The 26,699-nt window shown below is 40.6% G+C and overlaps 1 protein-coding gene across 1 annotated transcript; it reads left to right on the top strand.

Annotated features, from left to right (window-relative positions):
• The first annotated feature begins 439 nt into the window (after window positions 1–439).
• On the top strand, window positions 440–26,699 carry LOC121323388 (fibronectin-like). Its single transcript, XM_041264424.1, has 46 exons — window positions 440–782; window positions 2,342–2,467; window positions 2,717–2,854; window positions 2,963–3,094; window positions 3,311–3,448; window positions 3,801–3,959; window positions 4,074–4,271; window positions 4,566–4,745; window positions 5,078–5,254; window positions 5,763–5,918; window positions 6,102–6,230; window positions 6,962–7,105; window positions 8,392–8,513; window positions 9,283–9,451; window positions 9,813–9,989; window positions 10,172–10,300; window positions 10,387–10,476; window positions 10,595–10,789; window positions 11,952–12,230; window positions 12,532–12,795; window positions 13,264–13,358; window positions 13,661–13,829; window positions 14,087–14,170; window positions 14,495–14,686; window positions 15,445–15,717; window positions 16,108–16,290; window positions 16,561–16,650; window positions 16,880–17,146; window positions 17,265–17,381; window positions 17,639–17,803; window positions 18,003–18,158; window positions 18,346–18,459; window positions 18,607–18,876; window positions 19,054–19,241; window positions 19,492–19,579; window positions 19,758–19,934; window positions 20,025–20,114; window positions 20,817–21,005; window positions 21,195–21,284; window positions 21,912–22,390; window positions 22,736–22,874; window positions 23,307–23,471; window positions 24,519–24,644; window positions 24,913–25,019; window positions 25,527–25,631; window positions 26,518–26,699. Exons 1-46 carry the CDS (start codon window positions 641–643, stop codon window positions 26,587–26,589), a joined length of 7,434 nt encoding a protein of 2,477 aa, XP_041120358.1. The 5' UTR covers window positions 440–640; the 3' UTR covers window positions 26,590–26,699.

Raw genomic sequence — 26,699 nt, 5'->3', positions numbered from 1 at the left:
AATTGAATCAGTTTAAGGTATGGTAATGGCCGCCTGGCTAACAAACGTGTTGAAAGCTCTTCGGTGCTACGTTGTATCGTGTATTTAACGGCTTTTAATGACAAAATAAACCATACCGATATACAGACATCAGCGCTAAGAGGTCTAGGCAGTTAACCTTCGAACAAATTCGAAAGCAACCAATACAGGTCGGAAATGTTTGTTTATTTGGTAGCTTCATTAACTGTGCAACCAAAATAAACAACTTTTTATTTTTAGCTGTGGAGAATTTTTGTTGTTTTTCTAAAATAAAGGTGTACTGTCCCAAAGCTTTGTTTGCAAAAAATGAATAACCCACCACAATGACGTCTGTTTCCAGTCAGGGTAGGTAGACCCTCCTCTTTTTCGTGTCTCTGTGCATATAAACCTCGCCAGGAAAGTAAATCTGCCATTGGAAGGGGCTGAGGCTCAAGTAAAGTCAAGACGGGAGAAGAGCCAAGCGCCAAGAGAACAACTTGCTTTGAAGAGGACTGGAAAGTTAGCTGCCTCCAGGATTAAACCCAGCGCAGTTTTCATCTCCTTTGAAAGCACACTTGCAGAAAGGAGCCGTACACGTTTTATTTTTAAATATAGTATTTGTTGATCCCCTTGAAGCTTAAACATGACCAGTAACCCTTTGACAGGGTTGCTGGTTGCGCTTTGCCTGGGCAGCGCTGTGCACTGTATGCCAAAACTTGCTGGCAAAAGTAGAAGACAGGCGCAGCATCAAGTAAACCCTGTCGACGGAGCGTCTTATAACCAGAGTAAGTACCGTACATGCGTTTTCTTTTTTCTTTTTTTTCTCTCGCTCTGTCCAGCTTTAACATATAGATTAGTTTATTTGACTTCTTTCTTGATGACATTTGGAAAAATAAGATTAATTATTGCCTTTTAAAAGAAAACAAGTATGTTCCATGAAAAATGTACCCAAAGAACATGGAGGCATATTATCTAAATGCTGCTGTTGATATTAAACTGTTTATCTATACTGTTAACTTGTAAAAATACCGAACTTCACATTATCAAGTTGTGGCGTGCATGTGTGTTTTTTACTTTTGCAGCGGTGTTGGTAGACCATTGCTGAAAGCGTGGTCCCCAGGTGAAGTAAACGTTTTGTTGTGTTTATTATTGTAACGTAGCTTAATACTTTCATGCCAGTCTAGTATATGGGGGACATATGTAAAGACACAAATGCACTATAACATATGCAGGGTGCGATTTGTCAAATTTCCGGGGGGATAAAATGGACAAACAAAAGATAATGGCAAGCCTAGTTACATCTGTAATACACAATTTTAAACAGTTAAGCGAATCATTAAGTTACTTTTATTTACCGAATCAACTGCTATTAAATCTTTAGGAACCACACATTTGCCAAATCTGCCACCGTGCAGGATGAATCTGCAGTTATTTTTTTATGGCTAAGGAAGGGTATCAAAAGGCAATAACAAAAACTACCTACGTTACAGCAACTGAAATAATGTTAAAATGCATTCGTGACAAGTACTTGCATTGTTGCATATAACCTCACTGAAAAGTGTAACCACAAAAAATTGCCCTTTTTTGCCCTTTTTTTTTCCCACTCTGCTCAGCGGGTAAAAGTTCCAGTTTTCGGTTCTGGGGGCTGTTTTTTTTTAAAAAAAAAAAAACTACGATTGATTTTGTGTCCTGTCTTCATTTCTTTTTTCTTTTAGTATAGTATGCGCTCCGATGATCATCATAAATAGGTTTGAAATACAGCAACTGAATGACGTCAACATAGTTGATTTTCATTGATCGATTTGCCTTGCTTCGGTGCGTACAGCACTACTGTTGCGTGACACTGACGGGTGAGTGGAATCCGAGCGTGGTCCACGTTACCGAACTTTATGATCCGGCTCCAGTAAAACTAAACCCAATTACGTTTTTTGTCAGCTTTCGTAAAAGTAACGATCGTATATTTGTCATTAAGTTTTTAAAGTTTCCCGAATAAATCGTTGTTAATTCAAAGTCTTCTAATAGAGGGGCGGGCGGGGGGATGACAACTGAAGGTCTAGGGCCAGGGATAGAGCCCGGGGAATCCGAAATGCCCCCACCCCCCATCAAATAGCACCCTGCTCTTATGCGGCTAGTAATTGTGTTACGGGGAGACAAAAAAAAAAATTAAATGTGTCCAAAACTAGTACAAATGTTTTGTGGTTTTTTTTTTTTTTTTTTTTTTTTTTTTTTGGGGGGGGGGGGGTTAAGCTATTTAATAGTTCATGCAGGTAAAGGTTAAAACTGTATTAGTGTATTAATTTTTTATCAAAAGTGAAGCATAATCCAAACGTTTCTTCACTCCTAGATGGCTGCCATGAAAATGACAGACCTTACCAAATTGGCCAGCAATGGGAACGTGCATACCTAGGCACTACTTTGGTCTGTACCTGTCTAGGTGCTCGAGGAATAAACTGTGAAAGCAAGCATGAAGGTGAATAGCATTATTATACTAATTTGTGACTTTTTTTGTATAGCAAAACTTAACCAAACACATTGTGTACATGAATTAGTAAATCTGATAGACTCCTCCTACCAAATAACTAGCTGGGCTCATCCAGAGTACAAGGGACTGCTCTTTGGAGGATGAGTATTGTCTAAATCTCTGCAGTAATACAGTAACTCCTCTTTATGGTATTGCATTTTAAATATGCATTCTCCAATATACTGTTCTCTTGTGCAGCTGAAGAGACTTGCTATGACAAACACAATGGACAGTCATATCGTGTTGGGCAAACGTACGAGCGACCAAAGGATGGGATGATCTGGGATTGTACCTGTATTGGGGCTAACAAAGGGAAAATTAGCTGTACAATTGCAAGTAAGTTTAAAATAAACAAGCGATGCTTATTGTGTTATTTCTACTGATTTTCATTGTTTTTGAACAGCGGCTTTGCAGATGATAAAAATGCATTCCCTTCTCTAATAGACCGCTGTCATGAAGGTGGGCAGTCCTATAAGATTGGAGATACCTGGCGCAGGCCCCATGATACTGGCAGCTACATGCTTGAATGCGTGTGCCTTGGTAATGGAAAAGGTGAATGGACCTGCAAACCAGTAGGTAAGCAACTGAAGACTTGTTTTTTATATGCGTTAACATTATGGTTCTTTGTTAAACTGTTGGACTGCAGCTGAAGTAATCCACTGTTCCATAATGGGGATATTATTGTCTGAAGTACTATGGACAAAGCATATCTCTGCAAATCGTGAACCAGTCAAAGCTGCATTTGGGGTACTTAAGAACTAATCACTGCAATGAAATGCTGTTTTTCCCCAGCTGAAAGATGTTATGATAATACTGCTGGCACGTCCTATGTTGTTGGAGAGACCTGGGAGAAACCCTACCAGGGCTGGATGATGGTAGACTGTACCTGTTTGGGGGAAGGCAGTGGACGCATTACATGCACGTCCAGAAGTAAGTGCTTGAAATGAATGGTTTGTAGGTAATTGGTAGAAAATGCCCACCTACCCCCTTTTAAATATCCTCTTAGTTTAGCTTAAATACTTTGCAGTGGATTGTTGTATTTTAGCTGTTAATGTACTGATACATAATGGCTTAACGAGTCCAGCTGTTATGGGGGGGGGGGGGGGGGGGGGGGGGGGGGGGGGGGGGGGGGGGGGGGGGGGGGGGTGGACCTTTGTGATTGGCACTAGGAGAGGCTTGCCGTAGCGCTCGTTTCTTCAGTATCCTCGGTCATACAGTAGTTATGTGGCATATGAAGATTAATTCATTTGGTGTGTTACTAACTTGCATTCTGTTTCTGTAGACCGCTGCAATGACCAAGATACCAAGACCTCATATAGAATTGGAGATACCTGGACCAAGCCTGATGCTAGGGGCAATGTACTGCAATGTATCTGTACTGGCAATGGACGAGGGGAATGGAAATGTGAAAGACATGCATCTCTCCATACTACAGGACTTGGTAACTAAACCTGTTGCAGTTTTAATACTTAACACTGTTACTGTCAAGTAGTAATACATTTGTAACTTTTTTCTTTTTTTAATTAAATGTGTGAATTTTTATTTTTTTAAAAAGGTACTGGCTCCCGTGTTGTTACCAATGTTCAGACTGCTATCTACCAGCCCCAACCCCAGCCTCAGCCCCCAACAGAGGGCACCTGCGTAACAGACTCCGGAGTTTCATACTTTGAGGGGATGCAGTGGATAAAGACCCAAGGCAGCAAACAGATGTTGTGCACTTGTCTAGGCAATGGCATTAGCTGTGAAGAGATGAGTGAGTATTTTCCTAAATGTGTGGAATCCTTCATGTAGACAGGCTGACAAGCAGTGTGTACATGATACCCGCAGCTATTGGTCTTGCACTGCTGGTTTCATAGACCCTGGTCATTGGTAACCTAACTTTTTAATTTAAGTAGGGCAGACCAAGGTTACTGCTAACTTGGCTCTGCGAAACCAGCTGAAAATGCAACTGTATATTGACTGAAAAGTACTCCTAATGCGTATAAATGGATTTGTATGTGTCACTAATGACTCAAATGGTGTTCAAATTTTATTTTTCTTCATAAAGCTACATCCCAGGTGTATGGTGGCAATTCTGATGGCCAGCCCTGTGTCTTCCCATTTGTCTTTATGGGAAAAACCTACTACTCCTGCACTTCGGAAGGGCGAAACGATGGGCAGCTGTGGTGCAGCACTTCATCTGACTTTGAACAGGACCATAAATACTCCTTCTGCACAGAAAAGAAGGGTGAGTTGTCAAGTTTCATTTGAGTGGAAATAAGTTTTATTGTGCTCATTGAAAGTCAACACTATGATGTACTTATGTTCCATATTCCCTTCCCTTAATTGCAATTTTCATTATTGAAAAACATATCTGCCTTTTGTCCACCTAAAGATAATTAAATTTGTATCTTAATGTTTTAAAGGTTAAATCATAAACAATCCTAACAAAGTAAGCTGCCATTTAACTTTTTTCATGATTGTTTATAAAGCATTTTCAAAAGGCTTTTCTCCTTGCTTCCTGATCTGACTTTCTGCTGTTTTATATATACTATAACCCTTTGTCCTCTTTAATGACAGTACTGGTTACCACCCGAGGTGGCAACTCAAACGGCGCATTGTGCCACTTTCCTTATTTGTACAACGGGCGAAATTACACTGACTGCACCTCGGACGGCAGGCGGGATGGGATGAAATGGTGCGGGACCACTGCTAACTATGATGGTGAACAGAAATTTGGATTCTGCCCAATGGCTGGTAAGATGGTGTCCAGGAATTCTAGGCTGGGCAACCTGCTACTATTATCTACATGCTAGGTACTTCCTGCTACTAAGAAACCCTGCATTCAGTTCATGAAAGCACATGGTTATATATTTAGTGTGATGCAAATTGGATTTGTTAGGAAGCTGCAAGTGGTTGATTTTTTCAGTCCGGGAGGGGAGGAAGGTTAGAGTTCTATAGACTAACGCACTTGAATATTTTACATGTTGGATCAGCAATACATATTGTCTTTTGCAACTGGACAGCATTCACTTCTGTGACCAAAGGGGCTCCTGAGAGTCTGGCTTGATGCCAGTGTACACACGCACAGAGATATCTGAAACATTAGAAGCCTGGCTGGAACTGTCAGTGTTTGGCTTGTGTCCATATGTATCAGTCTCTAGCACTAACACTTTCTTTTAATACTGGGTTTTCCCATTGAGGCCTCTGGAGAAGACGACATTTTGTAACGGTCCTGGAGTAATTTGACTCTCTCTATTCCTAGCTCACGAAGAAGTCTGTACCACCAGTGACAGTGTGATGTACCGTGTTGGTGATCAGTGGGACAAGCGCCATGATGTACTAGGTCACATGATGAGGTGCACGTGCGTTGGAAATGGTCGTGGAGAGTGGAGCTGCTTGGCATACTCGCAGCTGAAAGGTCTACATGCATTTCACTGAATTTAAATATTGGAATTCAAGAAACTAATGTTCACAGTAGATTTATTTTGTGTGTAAACTTTGGAAATTACCCTTGCCAAGAATTGTTGGTCCTACATTAACAAAGGCGCAAAATAATGTCCAGGATTCGGTATAGATAATTTGATCTCCCTCCTTGGTACAGATCAGTGCATTGTCGATGGCTTGACTTACGAGGTTAACCAGACTTTCACGAAGCGCCATGATGAAGGATACATGATGAACTGCACTTGCTATGGGCAGGGCCGTGGCAGATGGAAGTGTGATGCTATTGGTATGTTGTAAACTTTTTACAGTAATTTAGAGGCATAGCCCATATTATGACTTTACCAACTCTAATTTATGAAGACATATCCTCTATGTGGGGGGTGTTAAATTAACCAGAACAAAGTGATCTTTTGCCTGTGCCCAAATACAGTAAATGCTGATATGTGATCTGACTGGTCTCTGTGCCACATGAAAGCACAATGCTGCCAGATGTGGCATTTAAGTTTAGGCAAAATTGAAAGGAATACTTAAGTGATTTTGAGTTACCTAATGAAGGCAAGGGAAATTGAAATGTTGAATTTGCAAATCTTTGTATATGGAGTATTGAAAAAAGCAAACCTACTATTACAAATATGAAATCTAACCTATCCAACAGTTATGTATACATGTTTCTGGGAGGCTTAAGTGATCATCAAGCATCACTGCACTGTTTGTACAACTGACTGACCAGTAAATTATTCTAATATGCTCATCTTATATGTGCTTAGGTTGCAAAAATAACTTATTAATTTGACAGCAGTATGGTTTTAAGCAAGGACTTGTTTACTTTTCACAACCAATGTTCATAAATCATTTCCAGCTTGTACCAATCAGTGCAAAAAATTTTAATGTTGTGATTTCCCTAAGTGTGCTGAGCTGGAAGCAATCTGCAGTGCCTGTGTAGGATGATGTGGAATTGAAATGATTAGCATGTGTAGTAAAAAGCTTATGAATTTTCTGCCTTTTGAATCGTTTTAGATCAGTGCCAAGAACCTGAGACTCGTGCATTTTACCAGATTGGCGAGTCCTGGGACAAGGTGATCCATGGTATCCGGTACCATTGCTATTGCTATGGAAATGGCATTGGAGAGCTGAGCTGTGAGCCGACACAGACACACCCAGGTAGGCCTGTCACGGAGGTCTGTGCAGCTGTGTGCTTTGAAGTGTGCCTCTGTCAAGGCAGGGGTCAAATGGCTGTGTCCCAGATATGGGAGGTTGGGGGGGAATCCCTGAAGCACTCTGTTTTCCTTAATCGCAGCAGGAGACCTTGCTATATAGCATGTTTGCTTCCTGGCTGCAGTGTTCTCCCTGAATTAACATTTCAGGTGTTTGGAACATTTCCCTCCTCATGCATTCATGTGATAACATTTAATTAAACAGAATAGTGCCCTGGAATTAAAGCTCTAATCATTTTTCTATTCCCATTGCAGTGTAATTGGATCTAGAGGAGGAAAATTAAAATACAAAATATAAACATGTTCTTTAACTGTGTACTTTAATTAAGCTATATAAGTTAAATGCTTTTGTTTTAATTGGATTATAAGTATTTCATAATGCTGTGTCAAACATGCCAAGGAAAGGGCAACTAGCCTGCCAATTGTCCTGTTAAGTCTAATTAACAATTTGGAACAAATCAGGAAGAGGGAATAGAATGTTTTATAGTGGTAAGTTCTGTATACTATGCAGTGGGCTTTTTATGTATTTGGTAAATGACTAACAACGCAACATTTAGGCAAATGGGGTATTGGTTTATTTTAAATTGATCAACCTAGTGTTGTGAGCAATGAATATTCAAGACGACTTTAAACTGTGAATTTTTGGCTGCACTTTGTCTAGGAGCTTTTTTTTTTTCTTCCATTGTGACTTGTCATTTTTTTTTTTTATGCAACATTGCCAACTGGTTAGATGAGAGATACTCTCTCCTAAGCAACAATCTCAGCACTCCTGTTGTGGAGTGGCTAATGCTGACTCTGTTTCTTTTAAACTCTTTGCATCTTTACTTGCCTTTTTACTTGTGCTGCACAATTCATCAGGGAAATTGTGTACAAAATGCCTGGACCTAAACCTGCTCGGCAGCTGTTCCTTGCTGCAAGAAACCGAACAGAAAAATCTGGCATGGCTGTGTGAAGTCTGTTTTAGTGCTGCTTCACTGGGAAGAGGGTGGGGGGGGGGGGGGGGGGGGGGGGGGGGGGGGGGGGGGGGGGGGGGGGGAGCGGGGGAGCATTCTCAAATCTAATTGGTCCATATAGGTTTTTAATTGGTAGTATTAGTGAGTCTTTATACTCAAATGCACTGGTGGTTCTGGTTTCAGTCAGTGAATTGGTGTTTGACACCTGAAAGACATTCTAAACTGCTTTACTGAAATGTGAAGGTTTTTTTTTTTTTAAAAGCCAGTACCTTCTTTTCAGGAGGACGTCGACCAGTTCAGGTTATCATTACAGAGTCTGGAAACCAACCCGACTCTCATCCCATCCAGTGGAATGCACCCCAGTCCGCTCATATTGCCAAGTACATTCTGAAGTGGAGGCCGGTAAGTTAGCCAGGGTTACGGTGACCTTGACTGTTTTGGAGTATTTAGTAAAATCTGTTCATTTTGAAACTGATGGATTAAACTTAATGTTTTGAAGCATGTACCCACCGCCCAGCAGAGACATTTTAAACCTTTTACTGTAACATTAACTAAACAAACGAGCCTTGTTCCAATCCTTTATTTTTTTGTTCTTGCAGACTGCTTTGCTCTTTTGAACTTTATCCACCTAGATTACAACAAATCCCCCTCTGCCCTTTTTACTGCAGCATGAGTGCAAAACTTGGATGTTGACTTGGTGTAATTAGTGTGTTTTGTATTCAAATGTAAGGCCCTTAGTCAAACAACCAAATATTTCAATTTAAAGCAAACCATTTGTATTTCATATTGAATAAATAGCTGCATCTTTCTAGACATTCCCAACTGTTTACAGAACAGAAGGGTTAATGCCAAGAACAACATTGGTCAGTCTGATTTAAATAAATAAATCCCTTTTCTACTGTAGAAGTATCTCCATTCATATATCGATGTAGATATGATGCTGGGAACATGAATTAATACATTTTTGGGAAGTGGGGTGACTATAAAAATATATGGGTAGGGTGGAGGCTTTTTACTCAACTAAACAAATTTGCTCATACTATAGATGTACAATGACTATTAAAATTACATTTAAGAGGCTTTTCAGTCTTGCCTGATTTTCTTAATGGTTAAGCATTTGTAGATTTGATTCTTTTTAAAAGCTACGTTTTTTTATTTTATTTTTACTTAGAAAAATACCCATATTCAGTGGATGGAGGTCATTGTTCCTGGTCACCTGAATTCCTACACCATCGCTGGCCTCCAGCCAGACATCACCTATGAGGGGCAGCTGATTAGCATCCTGCGTTATGGACAGAGAGAGGTCACTCGCTTTGACTTCACAACAACAAGTGGATTTTGTAAGCACTGTACAGTCTTTGTCTTGATTCCTGTCTGGATGGAAGCTGCAATATCCTAAGGCTTTTTATCTGTAAGCAATAAAACCCATTCATCCAGGACTTCAATCACAAAATAAAAAATTGACACAAAGTAAAACCATAAATCTGAGTCAAGCAGACCTTTGAGTCTGTCGTACATTTACTGGTGAAAGCATTAGCTGAAACATGTGCTTAGTTGACTTGTATTTCTGGCTTTGTCTCAATGTGTGTTTTTTAGTTGTTCCTGCAAAGAAAATAAAGTAATTTACAGGTTTGAATGTTTCATGCATAATCCTGCTGTTTGATGTAAGGCTGCGTATTAAAGTATTTAAATCCCCTGCAGTGCCCACATCTGAAGGAGAGACAACCCAGCCCCCTCCAGTGGTGGACACTTCTGAATCTGTGACGGAGATTACCTCCAATAGCTTCGTGGTCTCCTGGGTTTCTGCTTCGGACACCGTGTCTGGTTTCAGGGTTGAGTATGAGCTCAGTGAAAAAGGATCCCAGCCTCTGGTCCTTGGTGAGACACATTTTAGTATTCACACAAACAATTGGGACAAGTGGGGGAAGTAGAAGTCTGCAAATCCCAGCTAAAGTTTGCTTTTATAGTGCTTCTATTGGAGTTTTCTTGACCATTTTTTATATATGTATGTATTTAATATATAAACCTTGCCAGTACTAATGAAGCACTTTGCGTTTCAGACCTTCCAAATAGTGCAACCTCCGTCAGCATCCCTGACCTGCTCCCAGGTCGCAAGTACACTGTCAACGTCTACGAAGTTTCAGAGGAAGGAGAACAGAACCTTATTCTTACTACATCCCAGACAACCGGTATGTTTATGGCACTTCTTGAGGGTTCTTTAATGTATTGCAGCATGTCAACGTTGACTGACGAAACTATATACATATTTCTACAGCTCCTGATGCGCCAACTAACTATAATGTGGGTGAAGTAGGAGAAACCTCTATTGTCATAAAGTGGTCCAGACCTGCAGCTCCTATTACAGGTAATCCATGCATTTAGATCTGTTAACTATACAGACGGGAATTGAGGTGTGTGTGTGGTTTTTTTTTTTTTTTAAATCTTAACTGATCATGCTAAACATGTCATCTTGCATCCCTAAGGTTACCGTGTGGTCTACACCCCCTCTTTGGAAGGAGAAAGCACTGAACTTACCCTGCCTGATACAGCCACCTCTGTCACCCTGAGCGACCTCCTACCTGGCATTGAATACAACATCAGCATCTACGCAGTGGAAGAGAACCAGGAGAGCGTTCCGCTCGTCGTCCAGCAGACCACTGCTGGGGATCCACAGCCAGGTAGTGGTCTGTAGGAGTCTACTGCAATGTTGAAATGTACATACATGGTTCAAATTAATAAATTGCAACGCGATTCATTGTGGTGAAATAAAACAAAACGGCAATGCTGTCTAGTGCTACTAGTTACTTGGGCCTTTTATTTCAAGTGTGTTTAGAATTTTAAAACATGCTTTGATTTAGATTCAAGCATTATACCCAGCTCCTGTTGAATCAAGTTACGGTAGTGATCAGGATTTGGAGCATTTTACAATGGGGAAATTCTTTGTAAAAACCACAGAACTTATTGATGTAAGCAAGTCTGAACAATGGAACGGCAAAGCCAGACGCACCAAATGTTGTAACATTTAAAAGCTGTGTTGCATTATAAAAAATGAGTGTTTTTGTGGCAGTCCTTTGCCAGGCTGACTTCACAAGTACAGGCTTTATTGAGGAATAAATAACTGCAAACAGGTCCAAAGGTGGTTGTAATTAGGACTTTTTTTTTTAAATGAAATAACACCAGGTGTAATGCCAGACTAATTCTTCAGGGCATTCCAAGGTTCTGGGATTCCAGGGTGCCTCTATCCATATAGGGACAAAATTGTCTGTCTGGTACATTTGTTAATAGACTCCAGATTAAGAGCTTTTGGAAATATACCAGCTGGCCCTTTCTGATTTTCAAATGCAAAGCAATTTGTGTAGTTAATAAATCAACAAAATGTGTGTATGCAGGGGGTGAAGGGCTGTAGGCTGTAACAGTACTCAAACTTGAGCGAAGAATCAGCAGCTACGTGACTGTGCTGCGTTTAATTGCCTGGTGTATCTGACTGGATCTGTTTCCAGCTCGGCAGGAGTTATGGTACTGTAGGTCATTTTTGGTTCTTTCCAAATTTTTCTCAAGCTGTTCTGCAAATCTTCCTTGATCTGCATGTTAAACGGTTTGTCCCTCCCTCACTTTTGAGTGCAGGTGTGTTCTTGCCTTTGCAAGAATAATTAACATGCTCTCCAATGTGCAAACTCAAGCACATGTCTGAATGATTTAAGATGCCTGTCCAAACTAGTGGTTTTAGTACATGTGCCGTCTGCTAGGGCCTGTGCCACTTATTTTTTGGTAGTAAAACCTACTGCTGCTTTACTGCAGTCACCTTAACAGTCTGTTTTTGTACTTTTTCTTTTTTTTCAGACACCGTTCCATGCCCCACTGACCTGCAGTTTGGAGACGTGACGGATGTGAAGATCACCGTTATGTGGTCCCCTCCGCAGGGTGAGGTCTCTGGTTACCGCGTGACTGTTCTTCCAATCAACCTCCCTGGCACTAGCGGAGAAAAACTAGAGCTCCCAGTCGGCAGAAACTCCTTCGCAGAGGTTACCGGGCTCCAGCCTGGCACTACCTACCACTTCCAGGTCTATGCTGTTCACAGGGGCAAAGAGAGTGAGCCATTGGAGGGGGATCATACCACCAGTAAGTACAGATTCCTGTATTGGTTAACCACATTATAATATCCATGAAATCCTAGCTTTTTGTACTGTACCTCCAACATTGAACACATTGGTGTTTGGCAGAATAGTGGTAGAGTACCATTCATTTAATTCTATTGGTTTACAGACTACTTGCTACATTTTTTTGCTCACCTGAATGTATAGTTGAGTGACACCTTGTGATGCAGATAGCCATAAAGCTGGCACTGCAGAGCATTATATAGCCACATAATGATGGGTTGGGAGTGCTTGCATTTAATTTCTTTTTTTTTTTTTTCCTTTAGAAATTGATAGCCCAACCAATCTGCAGTTTGTCAATGTAACAGACAGCAGTGCCATTGTTATTTGGGGTGCTCCACGGGCTAAAATTGCTGGATACAGACTACTGCTGAGCATTTCTGGGGAGCAGCCCAGACCATTCAACGTGGCTCCAAAGGTTAATCGTTATCCTCTAAGAAACCTGCAGCCTGATACACAGTACACTGTCACAGTCATCGCAGTGAAGGGCAACCAGCAAAGTCCAGAAATAACAGGACGCTTCAGTACACGTATGTATTCAGTCAATAATAATAATCTTTATTTTTATATAGCGGCTTTCATAGTGGAACACTAGGGTTTGTGAACTATGCATCACCTGAAAGACGGAGCACAAGGAGATTAAGTGACTTGCTCAGTCACACTAATGAGTGGGTGGCTGAGCTGGGATTTGAACCAGGGACCCCCTGATTGCAGCAAGTGGGCTTGTAATCTGCTTCCAGATGCAGTAGCTCCCATGCCTGTTGGAAATGTTAACTAAGCTATCCAATTGCAACCTCATTCATAAAGTAAGTTAAATGTTGGCTGCTACAAAAGAATGTTTTGAGGAGGTGCCAAGTTCCTCTCCACAATAAGTAAAAAGCAAATGGCCACAAGAAACAGAAGCTGCCCAAAACTATCTTCAAATTTTCTTTTGTTGGCTTTAAGGCAGCTTTTAGAAGTCCTTTCTTTCATTTGGTAACCCATGCTCATTTTTGCAGTGGAACGTATGGGTAATGCCCCACGTTACAGCACTGAAGTGACCGACACCTCCATTGTCATTACTTGGACACCTGTGCCAAGAATAGGATTCAAGGTATTTTCTGTTAAGAATAATGTATTGGTGAATTGTGCTGAACTCGTTCTTTTAGCTGTACGGGACAATTATATTACCTTGCATGGAGCACCCAATGACCTATTCCAATTGTAGAAAACCTATACCACATATAAACATGTTAAATGCATCTAAAACTTAAACATACAAAATATAATTTCATATTTTGTTGCATTCCAACAAAAATGGGAGGAAATCAAGTTTAGCATTCAGGGTTCACGATTAAATGTATTTATTTTATTTATTTTTATACTGTCTGACCTTGGACTCAACATTTTTTTCAGCTGGAAGTCAGACCAAGCCAAGGAGGCGAGGCGGCCAGAGAAGTGATCTCGGAGTCGGGCAGTATCTTCATCTCTGGCCTCACTCCTGGAGTGGAGTACACCTACAGCATCCAGCCACTTGTGAATGGACAGGCACGTGGAGCTCCAGTCACCAAGACTGTCGTCACACGTAAGTTCACGCTCTGCCTTGTAACAGTGAGATCCCAGTACAGTAAAACTACTGACAGAGGATTTCTATCCTTCCTGCTTCTGAAATGCCAAAACTTTGATTCCAGACTACTCATTTGCTGCTTTATAATATATATATATATATATATATATATATATATATATATATATATATATATATATATATATATATATATATATATATATATATATCCTTATATTATATATAGACGAGAAAAGTTTCTGCTCTTTCCTTAGCCTTAGACTCTACCGACCTGAACCTGGAGTCTAATCCAAACACTGGAGAGCTGACTGTCTCCTGGACAGACGCCAAAACTCCTGGTAAATAGATTTTCACTTTTATATGCTGTAAAGCTGCAGAGAAATCTTTTGCTGTTAACTGGGGGTGGGGAAATAAATGAAACCTGGTTTTACAGTTTATGGATTTTCGGTCATATACCAGCATTCAGTGAACTAAACTTTTCAATTTAAGTAGGGAGTTGGATTGAGATTTAAAATGCAGAACTTCTGACTCCCTATTTCATTGAAAAGTTTAGTTCACGGAATGCTGGTATATGATCCATGCAGTGTCCTATTAAACCATCCATCCTCCTTCTCTTACTTTTTTTTTTTAACTATGAATCAATCTTTTTTTTTTTCCCCCAGATGCCACTGGCTACAGAGTGACTTGCACCCCTACCGGTGGACAGCACGGTAACTCCTTGGAAGAATTTGTTAAGATTGGACAGAACTCCTGCACACTGGACAATCTGAGCCCTGGCATTGAATACAACGTGAGCGTCTACACTGTCAAAGATGACATGGAGAGCATGCCGGTCTCTACTACAATAACTCAAGGTAGGAGGGGGGAGATGGCTACTAAAGAAATGTCATCTTGTGGTATATCGCTCTACAATATCAGAAACCTAGCCACAGCAGAGAGCTTACATGTGCATGTGGCTTATATCTTTAAATCAATGGAACATTAAAAAGAAGAGGCTCATTTTATAGCATAATTCGTTCTCTGGAATCACTTTTCACTTCTCACAAATCACTTTTGCTAGCTTGCCTTTTGACGTCTGCTTGGAAAGATGGCTTCTGTTGAAAGGGAAAGTGACCTTCAGTTACTTGTCCCAGTAATTGAAAGCAGTATAACTCATGCTGTGCTGCCTGCAACAGTAATTCCATACCATTTCACTAACTCACTGTGCTATTTTTTAGTGGTGGTTTTAATTGTCATGCTGTAGTAAAGGTGATGTGAGAATTACCATGCAAGTTTTTAAATATGAATCCATGCATTTTAAATTCAGTGGTACTTTTTATTGTGATGTTTTTAGAACCCTATTGACACATCTTGGATTACCTTATTAGATATTTGGTAATCTAAAACATTGGGCAATTGGGTTCGATGAAATCAGTTTAGTACATCAACTGAAATATTAACAAGGAACTTATTCTGTCAAATTTTAGGCATCCAGTGTAGCAGCTAGCTTAATTGGTATGGTAACATTTAGAATTCAGCATATCACCTTTTTAATGAAATGCTTAACATCCCATAGTTCTTGTAATATGATCATTGCTGATTTTCGCCTCCCTTTGCTATTTAAACCCGCTAGAAGTCCCCCAGCTTACTGACCTCGGCTTTGTCGATGTTACTGACACAACCATTGGCCTGAGGTGGAGCCCGCTTAACTATACTGCCATTACTGGCTACCGCATTATGGTAGTTGCTGCAGGAGAAAGCATCCCCATTTTTGAAGATTTTGTGGAGCCCACTACAGGATACTACACAGTGTATGGACTGGAGCCCGGGATTGATTATGACATCAGTGTAATCACTCTCACTGAGGGTGGCGAGAGTGTGCCCACTACACTAACACAGCAAACTGGTGAATTGAATACTTTTTTTAGTTTTACATGTTTATTAAATGTTTCAAAAGCTTTTTTATGGAGTTAATGTGCTTTGCTACAAATGCCTTTTAAGCGATAATTATTTTGAAATCCATGTGACTATTTTGTGGAAGCGTCATTTGCTGGGTATCTAGCATGCTTTCACACCTTGAAAAATGTATTTATTTTCTTTTGGGGGGGGCATTTCTTTACATTGGGAAGTTTTTTTTTCTTTTAAACCACATTTTATATTAATCTACTACAGTACGTTGAATGTCTGTTTTGGACTTTTTAATGGCTGGGGCTAATTTCAATGTATTCTGTGGTATATCATACATGTTTATTGTATAAACTGTTAACATACCGGATTGCGTTCTTTTAAAACACAGCTGTTCCTCCTGCAACCAATCTGCAGTTTAATGCTGTGGGTCCAGAGTCCATGCAAGTAATGTGGTCCGCCCCTGAATCGATAGATATCTCCAGATTCATTGTGCGCTACTCTCCTGTGAGGAATGAGGATGACTCTGTTGAGCAGAGTGTACCTGGAACAAGCAACAACATCATACTGAGAAGTAAGACCTTCCTAGCTAAGCGATATGCAAGACTTAGTGTATTAATCCTAATCAAGTGCTGGTTTCACTTGTTTGAATAATCTGTTTATCAAAACTGCCAATGGCCCAGTATTTAGCTCACTTTGGTCACCTTTTCCCTCAATGTGTATGAAAGGTGACTTGGTATAAAGGCCCTGCTTTAAATGTTAAGGATAACTTTTTTTCCCCTCAATTAATCCTGTAAACTTTGCATGTATACTTTGTGCTCAGTCTGTCTTCGCTGTTTTTCAGATCTTCTACCTCACACTGCATACCGTGTTAGTGTCTTCTGTGTGTATGAGGAACGGCAGAGTGCACCGCTCACTGGAACTCAGAAAACTGGTAGGTTCTTCTGAATAAATGGGGGAAGATATTTTCATCGTCCTAAACAGGTTGTTTGCATTGATTCCTTAGGTGAAATGTTTTGCATCCTGTCTTATTTTTATAGTAGATTTGTGCAGTATAGATGTCTTGAGCAAGTAATTTTAGAGTTTCGGTAGGTCGGAATTGGATAACCTCTTTCAAAGCCCCTCGTTGGCGCAGGTATTCATTCTGTCTTCACACCCTCCAGCTCTGGATTCCCCAACTGGCATAGATTTCTCCGAGGTGTACCCCAACTCCCTCACTGTCCACTGGCTTGCTCCCCGAGCCGTCATCACCGGGTACAGGATCAGGTATCAGATGGCAAGCGGTGGGAGGACAAAGGATGAGCGTCTGCCTCCTTCCCGTAACTACTTTACTCTGACTGGCCTCAACCCAGGAACAGAGTACATCATCCACATCTTTGCTGTGAGCGGCAGTGATGAGAGCCTGCCTCTCACCGGCCGCCAAGCTACCAGTAAGGGGTTCCTTCTATTTCATGCCTTATCTCTTTTACTTTGTCCATGCTTTTACTAATACTTGTGTTTTTTTCACTGATTTAATACATTCAGTATTGATCTCTGCTTTCCCCTCAGTTTCTGATGCTCCCACTGATCTGGAAATTGTTTCTTCCACTCCGACAAGCTTAACAGTCAGTTGGGATGCGCCCTCTGTCTCTGTGAGATACTACAGAATCACTCATGGAGAGACAGGTTGGTGACCCTTACTCTGACTTGCCTTGTGCATGTGACCTCATCCCATTGCTCTCATTTAGTCCTGCCCTGAGAGACCTCCAGAAAGTGACTTCCTTACTGTTATTGGAAAGCAAAGCATATCTGTGTGTCTTGTGTGATAATGTAGTGTAATTGTCTGCACTGATCGCCACTACCAATTGCTTCAATTGCCAAACAACTCTATTGGAAAACCCTTTTTTTCTTTTCTTTTCTTTCTCCCCCACCAATGCACAAAGGTGGTCACAGTCCTGTCAAAGAGTTCACTGTCCCTGGCTCCCAGTCAACAGCCACTGTTGAAAACCTGAAACCTGGTACAGAGTACACAGTGACCGTATACGCGGTTACTGGACGAGGAGACAGCCCAGCTTCCAGCACGCCCATCACAGTCACTCACAAAACAGGTATTTCAATAAAGCTGACTTGTCTTAGACATTTCTAAAAAAAAAAAAATAAATGTATGTACCCCTATTGTCTTTCTGGAAAGTTCCTACTGATTTACTACTAGCAGTAGGGTTTATTGATAGTATGTCTGTTACAGGTTAATGTTCTGGAAAGTCACTTGCATGCTAACTGTGGTACCTGTTTTGAATGTTTTTGCAGACATGGACTCTCCCTCTGGCATGGAGGTGACTGATGTGAAGGACAAAACCATTTCTGTGAGGTGGACTCCATCGTCCGGATCTGTTACGGGTTACAGAGTAACTGGCGTGCCCAAGAATGGTCGTGGACAAACTGTCTCACAAATTGCACCCCCTGGTAAGAAATGGCATTTTCCTGTTCCTATTTGATGGTCAGTCCATGCATTAACCAAGCTGTATGTAGACAATGCTAGACAACTGTAAGACCTGACGGGTGGTGGGTTTGTTTTTTGTACCATGTGCCTATAATTAACAATTCAAGCATTTGTGTAACAAACAATAAGCTGGGCATCCTTTGTTTTCAGATCAAACTGAAATGACCATTTCAGGACTGATGCCAGGAGTAGAGTATGTGCTCAGTGTGTATGCCCAAGGTCAGAATGGAGAGAGCGCTCCCCTGGTTGTGACTGCAGTCACCAGTAAGTGTGCTTTTTACAATTCTGGGTTCCTTCTGCAGTAAAGGACCACCAGGTTACCTTGTAGCACTCTGCATATAAATAGAATTTGATATTTTGAAGGTTTTCTATAAAAGTTATAATTTTTTTTTTCTTCCTTCTGTTCAACAGGCCTTGACCGTCCTAAAGGACTCTCTTTCACAGATGTTGGTATGACTTCCATCAAAATCGCCTGGGAAAGCCCCGAAGGTCAGGTGTCTAGATACAGAGTGACTTACTCCAGCCCGGAAGATGGCGTAAGAGAGCTCATCCCTGCCCCCGATGGCGAGGAGGACACTGCCGAGCTGCATGGCTTGAGGCCTGGCACTGACTACACCATCAGTGTTGTTGCTCTGCATGAGGACCTGGAAAGCCAGCCCCTCACTGGAACCCAGTCTACAGGTAAAAGTTCTTCTATATTTTATTAAATTTAATAGAACTATTTTGATGTCCATGTAAACTAAACCATAGCATTTGGTAACTGGTTTTTTTTTTTTTTTAAGATTTGTTTTTTTTATATTGATCAGCTTGTTTGATTTAAAGTACATTTCAGAAATTATTTACTTTAATTTTTTCCAGCGATACCTTCTCCAACTGACCTGACATTCAGTCAGGTTGCCCCATCCAGTGTGGCTATCACATGGCGGGCTCCTAATGTCCAGCTCACCGGCTATCGCTTAGTGGTCAATCCAAAGGATAAGAGTGGACCAACCAAAGAGATTGACCTTGCGCCTGACACCACCACTGCTGTTGTGACTGGATTAATGGTAACTGCTACTCCTCTTTCAGTCTAAAATTGGAATGAATATGCTTCATTGCCAACACCAGAATTGTAGGTTTGTTCATGTTTAAGAACATGGTGTCTTTCTGTTAAATCTGAGCAGTAATTAAAATAAAAAAACATCTTCACCTCATGCCTGGTTTTGATTAGCAATGTGTGTCTTTTGCCCATTCTATATTTAACTGATGTGTTTGAGAGGAAAGACCAGTCAGTATTGTGCTTCATTCATTCTATAGGTTGCAACCAGGTATGAAGTGTATGTTTATGCTCTGAAGAATTCTATGACCAGCCGACCTGTGCATGGTGATGTCACCACACTTGACAGTAAGTGTCTTTGTAATCATTTCATTGTGGGGGGGTGGGTAAAAATAGTAAGCACATAACCTCCTGTAGGTGTAAGAACTGGTCTAGCCAATTGACTGTTCACCTTGGGTCAAAAACTACATTTTGAATTGCATTTGAAGGTAGACTTTAAAATTAATTGTTTCTCCCTCTTCTGCAGACATTAGCCCGCCACGCAGAGTTCGTATTTCTGATGTCACAGATTCTAGCATCACACTCACATGGCGCTCCAAAACTGAAACCATCACTGGCTTCCATATCGATGCTATTCCTACTGGCGGTCAGTCCCCCATCCAGAAGAGGGTCAGCCCCGATGCCAGAACCTTTACCGTCACAGGTACCCACAGACCAGGGCTAACGACGCTTTCATTCTGTAATTTTGTCCAGACCTTGATTTTCATATAATTGTTGTTTTTCCCTGTTACAGGTCTAAATCCAGGCACTCAGTATACCATCCATATCTTCACCCTGAACGGGGATGCTCGCAGTGCTCCTTTCACTCTTACTGCCACTACCAGTATGTAGCTCTTCAAGACGCTCTGTCATTTGCATCTGTGTTTGTGCATGCTGGTATCTAAATCCAGTGTATGATCCCTGCAATTTTTTATTTTTTTTTCCCAAAATTATTTTTAGCAAGTTAGATTTTTCTGAATTAGTAAAATGCTTTGTTAGACTTTTGTAGGCCCTATTTACATTGATCATCTCAAATGAGCCTTTTTGAAGTTGCCATAAATACGATTTTTTTATATTGTGTGTGTGTGTGTGTGTGTGTGTGCATTACTTCAACTAAGAGATCTGTCAGAACAGTAGCAGAATTTGGCCCTTCCAGTCCAGATCTTTTGTTCAAATTGTTTACTTGGACCTTTTAAACCTCCATCCAAACCCTGATTTAGTTAATTGGATAATTTCACCTGTTAAGCCTGGAGTTGAATGGCCCTCCAGGAATGGGATTGGACACCTCCTGCTATAAATGCATAAAATGCTAAAGCTAGGTATTTCTAAAACCAAATTGACAGTTTTTATTAATTGATGGTATATTCGGTGTATACAGTAGTGATTTTTTAGATTTCAAATGGAATCATTGATGGCTCTTGCTTTCAAATCTCATTGTTTCAAATTGGAACGATACTCTCCCATCTGTGGCATTATGGACAAACTACACATTCAACACAGCTACTTCCTTCCATTTAAACAAGAATGCGGTATGTTTCTATTCCAGCTAAACCATTAGTTGAGTCTCCATCAAACCTACGATTCACCTCCACAACCCCAAGCTCCATTTCATTCACGTGGGAGCCTCCACGCACCAGGATCACTGGCTACTTCATCACTTACGAGGAGGCTGGTGGCCCGCCCAGGGAACTGACTCCACGGCCACATGCAGGAATCAGTCGGGCTACAATTAATGGTATTGAATCACTGAGTTGATTCTTCTATAGTATGTAGCTTATTTATTATTTATTTTTGTATTTTATTCAGGCAAAAGATTGAAATGGCAGTTACAAAGCAACCAAGTTTTCCCATCCCTAGACTAAGTAAATTTGCAATATTAGAAGCAAAACTGATTTTGTTTGGTTTTTTTGTTTTCCCTCACTAGGCCTGAGACCAGGAACAGAATACATCATCAAGATCATAGCTTTACAGAATGCTTTGAGAAGCCAGCCATTGGTGGGAAAAGCCAGAACACGTAAGTGAGAAATTGAGATGCAAACAGATTTATCCCCCCCCCCCCCCCCCCCCCCCCAGTACAACACTAGAAATATTGGTAATTGGTTTAATACTTGCATTCACAATGGTTGAATCCTATGAATGTCTTGTGTTCTGTAATGGGACTGGTAAGGAATTTCCCACATTGTTCAGTAAAACATGTTTGTACTAAACAAGTTGGCACTGTCCAGATATGGCACTAAATGTTCAAAGCTTTATTCACTTGGTTTGCAAGCATCCTAGATGTTACAGCTATAAAGACCATATGTGTTGCACTGAAATGCACATGGCTTTTAATTAATAGAATTCTTTTCTTTGGAAGCTGAACAAAGCCCTTCCAAGCCATTAACCTGTATCAAAAGATTTATTTTGAAAGCTTACAAAATGCTTTAGTCCACTTAAATGTGTAAGCTTAGTTATACAGGTGATGTGCAAGCTTGCTAATTGTAATTTAATTTTTTTTGTGCTTGAATCAATGTTATATATGGTGCAGTACTGCTGAATTTGGTTTTTTTTATTATTTTTATCCAACATGCTTGCTAAAGCAGCTAACTGCTGGTTTCTAATTTGCTTGCTCTGTTGCTTCTAACCCCCATTTCTCGGTTAGAATTTGAAGCTCAGCTGCCAACGCTGGAAATCCTACCAAACCCACAGCGCCCTGTGCCCGATATCCTAGACGTCCCTGAGACACTAGAGCACTCCCCATTCTCCACACACACCCGCTTTGAGGATGATAATGGTGTCCAACTCACGGGCACCAATGGGCAGGAAAGGTTGGGACAACAAGGCCAACACATTTACACAGAGTACCAGAATCTTACACCAGGAGTGCCACATAGTCCAGACCATCGCCTGTACATTCCTGAAGGTGACGGAGGGGTTAGGATTGGTGGCCAGCACCCAGTCCACACTACGGTACAGGTCACTGAAGCTATTGGGGGTTCTCCATTCGGTATTCCAGGCAATGGCACAGTCAGCACCCAGGAAGCACAGTCCCAAACAACCATATCCTGGAGGCCGTTGCTGCAGACTTCTGAATACCTCATTTCCTGCAACCCTCTGAGTCCTAATGAAGAAATGTACCAGGTAACTACTGTTTGTGTGGTGGGTGTTTTTATTATTTTTAGTGTGTATGTATATAATGTGTGAGGGATAAAGCTGCAAGAGGTGCTTTTTGACAGTCTTGTGCCCTGCCTCTCTCCAAGCCCCAGGTAGTGGCTTAGTTTGTTTGTTTTGATTGATCTATCTAATGCTCTTCAGGCTAAAGTTTGTCTAAACTTTGTGTTAGGGTGTTGTCAGAATTGTTGCTGGCCCAACAGATACTAAGCACTATGAACACGTTTCAAGTAGTTGCACAATATCCGTATTCTAAATTTTTATTGACTTTTTTTCTTTAAATAAACCACCGAATAATTTTGCTTTTAAATTCAGATACGCGTTCCAGGGACCTCCACCAGCGCTACGCTAACTGGTCTGACAGCAGGGGCATCCTATAATGTCATTGTGGAAGCGCTCAATGGAGCCCTTAAGCAAAAAGTTTTTGAAGAGCTTATTACAGTGGGAAACTCGGGTAAGAACAGTTTACACAATGCTGAACTTGCAGATGATTATTCAACCCTTCCTCTACTGATACTCCAACATAAAGGCAGTCAAACTTGAGGAGCTTGGAGCTGGGGGTTCAGAACAACACATGCATAGCCCCTCGGAGTCTGGTTTGCATGAACCAGCAGTGTGTTTTTAGAAAAAGTTTAAACTCACAAATTCCTCTTGTAGGAAGTTTGTATGTACATTTTATTTCAAATGGTGTAACATTATACTGTTCATGTAATAAATGAAATTAGCGTGACTCTGAAGCTTTTATGTACAGCTTTTTATGCTGAGAAAGCTGCATACTTGTTTGGCTTCATGTATACAGGGACCCCCCCTCATTTCGACAATGAGTCAATTTTAATGTGTAACCAATGCAGTGTTTTAACAATGCCTATGTTTTGGCTTCTCCCAGTTTCAGAAGGAGTACACCCGTCCACTAAAGACACGTGTTATGACACATTCACTGGATCTAACCATGAAGTTGGAGACGAGTGGGAACGCATGTCAGAAAGTGGCTTTAAGCTGTGGTGTAAATGCTTAGGCTTTGGCAGCGGTCATTTCAGATGCGATTCATCTAGTGAGTAGCTCCCTCTTCACCCTCCATATACGGCACAATGTAAAGTTTAAGATTTGCATTGTCCGTGCCATTTAACAAAGTGATTCTGAATCTTTTACAACTTGACACCATCCATACCAATCATCATGTGACTTAGACATGCATAATCTTTGTATGTGATGCTTCTAATCACATGGGTAAGACTGCTCTGCATTTCTGGTTTACAGAATGGAAGCTTTGAGCGCCTGGTTAATCTCAATTTCTAGATGGCTTTCATTTGCATATACAGTTTTAATGTGTTGTAGCCTGTGATTTGGTTGTATATCAGTAATGGCGTGTCTTATGGAACATGTGCAACATATGTCACACAGACATGTGCTTTAACTTTGTCTGGATCCAACACAGAACAGGATCAATTCTGAAGTGAAAATAGAACTCTATTGTTTAGTTTCTGCTGGGGCAATACTTTTCAAGCTAATGCTCAAGAACCTGACAAACCACTCATGTTTAACCTCTAGGCCTCTTAAGATTATAAGCATTTACAGTAAAACCATTTTCATGCAGACCAGTGAATTTGTGTTTTGGAAAATGTTTGACAAACTGAGTGCCAGATGTTCTAAAATTGTTGGCTTCAGAAAAATAACCAAGGAATATTGTCTTGTGTGCCTAAATATTAATGGCTTGCTGTTTTTTTTAATGTTGGGGAATATAGAAAATGTGTTGCAAAACTACAGGTACAGTTAACAGCAGGATTTAAAAACTACCATTTTAAATTGGAGTAATATAGTTTTGGCACAAAAGGTGATTTGCAGGTTTAAGTCGCTACGAGATGGAAAATGTTTTGGCCAACACATTTTAAGACTAGTTACGTTATTTTTCCCCATGAGTTTTTAATGTTTTGGGGTTGGCGAGGCCTAAAGTTTTAGAAACTTTGCATGGTCTCTCTTATATATATCTATCTATCTATATCCACATATCTGGTTAACTTTTTTGGATTTTTTTTTTTCATTGAAGTAGCGATGTTTTGGAATGGAATGTGATGTGGGAGTCTTATTTCCTCTAATGCAGAATGGTGCCATGATAACGGAAACAACTACAGAATCGGTGAGAAATGGGACCGGCAGGCTGAGAATGGCCACATGATGAGCTGCACCTGCTTGGGCAATGGAAAGGGAGAGTTCAAGTGCGAACCTCGTAAGTGGTACTGTATACTGTGAAGATGCTATGCAAACAGAATATGAATTCTCTTTCTTCCACCACTTTGGTGCATGTTCACACTGTTCTGGGAGCAAACTGTTAATGCTGCGTTTGCTGGGGATTTTAACTTGACACATCATGAATGCATACATAGCCAGACGAGTAACTCTAATGGTGTTGGGGTGGGGGAAACCAATGTGAGCATTTTGCATAAACTACTACTGCTGCAGTCATCTCATCCCATGCATAATGTCCATGCTTTCAGATGAGGCTACTTGCTATGATGAAGGGGCAATGTACAAAGTTGGACAGCAGTGGCAGAAGGAGTACCTTGGAGCCATCTGCACCTGCACATGCTTTGGCGGACAGCAGGTAAGCTAATGTAGTAAATATCTTGGCATAGTCATGGCATTTTTTAAATGCAGATCTAAACCAAATGGCTGTTTTAAGTAGCTTGTAAGTATTTTTTGGGGGGGTCACAATTTACCAAGCTTACAACTTGCTGTGGGTATCTGCCAGCATTTAACTTCTCATTACATGAACAGTAAATACTTTTTCCATCTGAGTATTTAGTTATTACATTAATGTTCATACACAAAGAAAATAATCATGTGGGTAATCTTGAATAATGTGCATCTTGTAAATGTAAAGACCAGTGGGAATTCACCTTTTTTTAATGGCAACATGTGCTTCTGCGGATGCATATACCTTGGGAGGGGGTATGTGGAGGCATCGATCATTATCTAGTGAAAAGCTGATTTTGTTTGGCTCCTAGTAATATTTTATGAAGTTAATGTAGACTCATTTGCATTGTGTGTTGGGACAGATGAGATTTATTTAACTGGCTATTCAGGCTAATGTATTTCTGCTCTTCGTTAGGGCTGGCGTTGTGAGAACTGTCGTCGACCCAATGTTGATGTGGATGCCACCGTGTCTGCCATGCACCCCTCGGATCGATACAGAGAAAACATCATGACAAAATTTGTAAGTTACTATATCGTATGCAGTACCTAATATAGAAAAATAAAATGTACACCTCTGTTTCAGTGCGGGATCATGGGAATCGCACATTTTCCAAGTTGCTCCCAAATATCTGCAACTTTCAGTGTGGGAAAATCCTGCAGAGATATTAAGACACCAAGCTACTCTATTTTGCACCCAATTTTAGAATGCCTGAAAGCTGCAGGAATCTCTGAGGAAGTGGGTGTCCGTGACGAAAGCATTGAGCCGCATACTGAGTAGTTCTGGTTAAAATTATTTAAATTAGTGCTGGATATTAAGTGCCGTGAGACTGATTCTCAGCCGCTCTCTTTAAACATTATAGAAACTCTGTACACCGTATTGGAAAAATACATTAAGTCTATCTAGGTGTTTTGCAAGCGGTGACTTTCACTTTAACTCTTTTAAAACTCTGCCCTATTCATTTTTATTTAAAAAAATAAATTAATTTATAGCAGTGACCGAACCATTTTTTATTTAACTTATATTCTCGGCTCTATTACATAGTATGCCTGGTCCTGTTGCAACTTGCATAATATGAAAGGACATTTTTGCAGCCTTTCATTTGATGTGTTACTTTAACGAAGTACAAACTATCTAGTAGTTCATACATATATAAATGAAAACAGGCAGAAATAGTGCTGTGTGTAAAGAGTTTAAAAAAAAAAAACCTTTTTTTCTGCTGCAGCAAAAACTATATATATCGTATGCAAAAAATGTTTTTTTGTTAGGTTTATTTATTTAAAAAAAAAAAAACAAAAAAAAAAACAATGCTGGCATCTGCTAACTACAGGACACACCAAAAAACAAAACCTGGGGTTTCTTTGAATTGCCAAAATGTTCACTTCTCCTGATCTGTCTCCTCCTGCAGCAGGTGAAATGCCCCATTGAGTGCATAAGACCAGATCTCCTTGCTGACACACACAATCCACCAGGAGAGTGAAGGGCCACCATGCAAGCACGCCTTACCGAAGACTCCATCCCAAGCGAGTGATGCTGCTGACTACTTCACCTGAAAACTATGCCTTTTTGTGTGGTGTCTTTTTTTTTTTT

The sequence above is a fragment of the Polyodon spathula genome, chromosome 11 (assembly GCF_017654505.1).
Source record: "Polyodon spathula isolate WHYD16114869_AA chromosome 11, ASM1765450v1, whole genome shotgun sequence".
In the NCBI taxonomy this organism is placed as follows: Eukaryota; Metazoa; Chordata; class Actinopteri; order Acipenseriformes; family Polyodontidae; genus Polyodon; species Polyodon spathula.
The sequence above is the reverse complement of the archived record's forward strand: the minus strand, read 5'-3'. Positions and strand labels throughout refer to the sequence as shown.